The 4,433-nt window shown below is 41.6% G+C and overlaps 1 protein-coding gene across 1 annotated transcript; it reads right to left on the minus strand.

Annotated features, from left to right (window-relative positions):
• Positions 1-2,094: 2,094 nt before the first annotated feature.
• Positions 2,095-3,966, minus strand: LOC101670017 (zinc finger protein 131-like). The gene is made up of 2 exons (XM_004777530.1): positions 3,238-3,966; positions 2,095-3,135 (listed from the first exon to the last, which is right to left on the minus strand). Exons 1-2 carry the CDS (start codon positions 3,964-3,966, stop codon positions 2,095-2,097), a joined length of 1,770 nt encoding a protein of 589 aa, XP_004777587.1.
• Positions 3,967-4,433: the final 467 nt, after the last annotated feature.

The following is a 4,433-nucleotide window of genomic DNA, read 5'->3' on the forward strand; positions in this document are numbered from 1 at the left end:
TTCCCACTTGAAACTCCTAAGTAATGCTGATAATGTTATAATAACAAATAGTGACAATAATAACTTTTGACATTTTTTCTTCAGGTACTTTGGCCAAACACTGTTTTAAGTACTTTACATGTACTAATTTCGATAATATAGGTGCTTTTAGTATCCTTATTTTTCAACAAAATAAATAAATAAATAAATAAATGGAAAGAAACAGACTCAGACAAGTAAATTACCTATGATTCCTCAGTTGGTAACATGACACCACAAAAATTCAAACCCAGAGAGGGGCACCCGGGTGGCAAAGTCGGTTAAGTGTCTGACTCTTGATTTTGGCTCAGTTGTGACCTCGAGGTCCTGAGATCAAACTCCATATCAGGCTCCGGGCTCATCATGGAATGGAGTCTGCTTAAGACTGTTTTTCCCTCTGCCTTTGCCCCTCCCCCACCTCTCTCTCTGATAAATAAATGAATCTTTAAAAAACTTCAAACCGAGAGAGATCAGCTTTAGAACCTTGGCCCTTAAACAAGGGGAATTAAAAAATTCATAAACCCATGAGGACAAAGGTAACAGGAGAGGAGACAAAAAGGGTGAATTGGTGGAAAAAATGATGAATTGATGGAAAAATGAATAGAGGAGTGTTGACTGAACAAAGCTGAGAGGAATCAATGTCTACATAACAACAGAAGGGGGTATTAGTGAGAAGCAAACTAATACAACCCATGGAAATTGGGAAAGGGAGCTTGAGACACATCAAAAGATACATGGAGTAGGTGTAGAACAGAAAAAAAGAATTATTTAAAGCATGTATAAGAATTAGTTCGATTTCAAGGGCCCCTTCTTTACCTTAGTAAGTGACTAGGTATCTGTTTTTGGAAAAATTAAAGAAAGGCTCCAGAGTGTGATATCAAGCAGAGTGGTAGACAGAAGAAAGAGCTTTTTAAAAACAGTAGGATTAAGTTAAAGTTTTCACATTTTCTGGCTCTCCAGGCAAGAGATTATATAATTCATCTCTGATGAACCAGTGTCTCCCCAGAGGGGGCAACCTCATACACTAATACACACAAATTGGGAGTTCCAGCCCTCCAAAACCTATGTTTCTGTATAGTCACTCTATACTAAAGACCACCAGTTAACTGACAAAAGAACAAAGGGTTTTCTTTCTTTTTTTAAAATTATATACATGTTTTTCCTCTGTACTTTATTTTAAATACATTAATTTTTAAATGATGCTCATCTTTTTTTCATCTGGTGGTAAAATATTAGTGCAACTTTTCATTAAAAAAAAAAAGGTTTACCACAGATATAAATGAATTTTCCCAATTGGAAATGGCCCTTCAGTTACCATTAAATGCAACTTCTCAACCTAACTTAAGTTACCAAGAAAAAGAATTGGTAGTTGCCATTATAAGCAAAAACATAAACTACTACAGCATCACCTACATTGCTCCTTAGAACACAAACTTTGAAAGAACCAGAGACACTTTATAGAAGTTTTGTTGGTTTTGAAAAGGCACATGGGTGTGGTTCTTTTGTTTTTTACATTCTAGAAATTTTGCCACCACCACTCTGTTCCTGTTGCAGAGATGACATCCATGACTATCAGTAAAGACAAGAAGGTTGTTCAAACGAAAGAAAGCCAGAAGCCAAAAATTTAACTGCACAGTAACAATGTACTTTTCTTCAGGCAGCCTTGTGTTTCCTATATGTTCAATTTTCTAACATGCATTAGAATACATAAACTTGTATTCTAATGATTTTACGTTTTAACATGTTAAAAATCTGAGAAAGGACGTGACCTGGGAGAGAGAGAAGGGAGAACGCTTATCACAATGAAAATAGATACATTCATACCCAACTATATACTAAGAATATAATCCACTTAAGTTTCCAGGAATAATACTTCTCAAAGCTTCCCCTTCACTTATGGGAAAGATATCTCCTCTGTGCCATTAAGTGGGGGGAAATCTGTTTCAACAGAAACAGTTCACAACAGGAAAGACTTTAACTTTGGTCCACTTGTCTGTTAGCCCAAGGACAGTCACACTGCCCATCATCAGTTCAAAAACCCAACACATAAATTTAGAAATATATTCATTTGTTATTTCATTCTAACACAGACATAGGTGTTCTGTTCTCATTCCCTGCCCTTTCAGCTTGGGAATCCACTGTTGATTTGGTCTCTAAACCATCAGCATCTTCGCGATCTTCCCTGGTAGCCTCAGTAGAATCTGCTTGGGTGGACTCTCTCTCCTCCTGGTTCATGACTTCAGGGGTCACTTGTTCCAAGTCGGCTTCTAGAAGTTCAGTCTGTACTTCTACTGGCATTTGATTTACCCGCTCGACGTGCAGCTCCTCCACGTGTACTTCAGTACCTTCTTCAGTCTGAATTTGACCCACTTCTAGATAATTCACCTGGACCTGCTCTGGAAGATCACTCATATGTGAATCATGCACTTGGCTGTCCTGGAGCAGATCAGGATGGACCTGTTCCACAATCATTTGTGCTGAATCCACCTGAAGCTGAAGCAATGGTAACACATGCACCTTCCCAACTTGTTCTATAATAGCCATTGATGTCACAGGTTCAGTCTGCACACGTGTTTCTACTGAAAGAACTTCTTCAGTTACTAGACACTCTGAAATATTGTGAGTATCACTGAGATGCCTCCTGAATTCATTTCCTTGCATAAACCACAAGTCACATAAAGAACAGTGGTTGGGTTTATCTCCAGTGTGTATTACCAAATGATCTTTGAACAGGTCCCAGCTGTTAAACACACTGTTACAGACCTGACATTCATAAAGCTTCTTTCTTCCCTTTTTTGCCCGTACTCCAGTCTGGCATGCAGTCAGATGACATTTGAGGGTGCTATTTCTGGCAAATCGTTCATGACAATTTGGACATTCAAAAGGTTTTTCACCTGTATGTTTTCGAAGATGCTCTTTAAAATGTCCAAAGTGGTCAAACTGTTTCCCACAGTATTGACATATGTGAATTTTTTTCCCAGTTCTTTGCTTCTTACTGACTCTGCCTTCTTGGATGTGGTAACAGTTGAGGTGCTGTTTCCATGCACTCTCCCGAAGATAACTTTTATTGCATATTTCACACTTGAAACTCTCAGTGGGGTGTAATTTCATGTGTTCCTTAAAATGGTAAAGCAATTTAAATGAACGGTTACATTTCTCACATTGGAACAAGTCCTTCACATGTGACAGCTGAAGTTCCACAATTTCAATACCTTCTACCTGTTTGCTTGTGGAGTCAGATGCACAACCATCTTCTTTTATCTGCCCTTTTCTATCACCTTGCTGGTACTTGCTGGTAATATCTGCCAACAGTGCCAGGGAGGAATCATCAGAGGACCCTGTGCTCTGAATGTACTTTATGGACTGCTTGGTAGAAGCCACTTTCTCCAACGTTCCGATGCCTTCATCTTCCACTTCAATTGTGCCTTCGGCAATCCGCATCTCAATTTCGACAGGTTCTGATTCTGCAGAGGGCAATGACTCAGTGATAACATTTGAAGTTTCTGCAATCTTTCTTTTCTTTGCCTCACTTTTTCCTGTGGTATTTTCCTCTAGTGGAACGGAGTTTTTTTTGTTCCTGACTTCAAGGGCTTTGATAGCTTCTAGCATTTGTAGGAACTCTGCTGCTTTCCATACATCATTGGCTTCTTCTTCTCCTTGTATCATTAATTTTGCTGTGTATGTGAACTCAATTAAATGACGGAAGGCCATTTTACTAACACCTTCTATCTCCACCAAAGTTTCCCGAGTAAACTCCTGAAAGAAATTGTAGAAGAACTTACTGCAAGCAGACAAAACAGCCTTGTGGGCCTTAAAATGATGTCCGTCGACAATGAGGGTGATGTCAGTAAACTGATCCTGCTCTCGCTGTTCATTCAATCGGTCCAGAATCATTTTATGATGTTCTGGGAACTCCTGAAGGCATTCCATCTTCTCTTCAGCCTCCATGGCGGTCCGGTTGCTGTTGACGTGCTGTGTCACACGCTGGGCTCCAGCTGACGCGGACAGGTCAGGACGCCAACTAAGCGTCAACCAAGCAGCGACTACTGAGGAAATGGGCCCCACCCCCACCCTCGGACTAGTAGGCAGAGTGGGGGGGAGGGGGGAGGGGAGAGAGGAGGAGGAAGGAGGGGGAGAGGAGGATAGGGGGGAGAGGAGGATGGGGGAGGGGGAGGGGGAGAGGAGGATGGGGAGGGGGAGGGGGAGAGGAAGATGTGGTGGGGGAGCTGCCACTGCAAACGCTAGCTTGTGATCCTCCCTTTCTCCTCTCCGGCACTCAGAGCTGCTTCTTCCTCGCTTTCCCCTCTTGGGGTGAAACTCAGCCCACACTGTTCTCTACTCCCTCGCCCTCCATTTCCTCACGAGTGCCCAGATACTGCCTCCGCTGGGTCTGGCCCTGCGCTCCCTCTGAGACC

The sequence above is a fragment of the Mustela putorius genome, unplaced genomic scaffold, assembly GCF_011764305.1.
Source record: "Mustela putorius furo isolate JIRA1106 unplaced genomic scaffold, ASM1176430v1.1 tig00003901_pilon_pilon_pilon, whole genome shotgun sequence".
Taxonomy (NCBI): domain Eukaryota; kingdom Metazoa; phylum Chordata; class Mammalia; order Carnivora; family Mustelidae; genus Mustela; species Mustela putorius.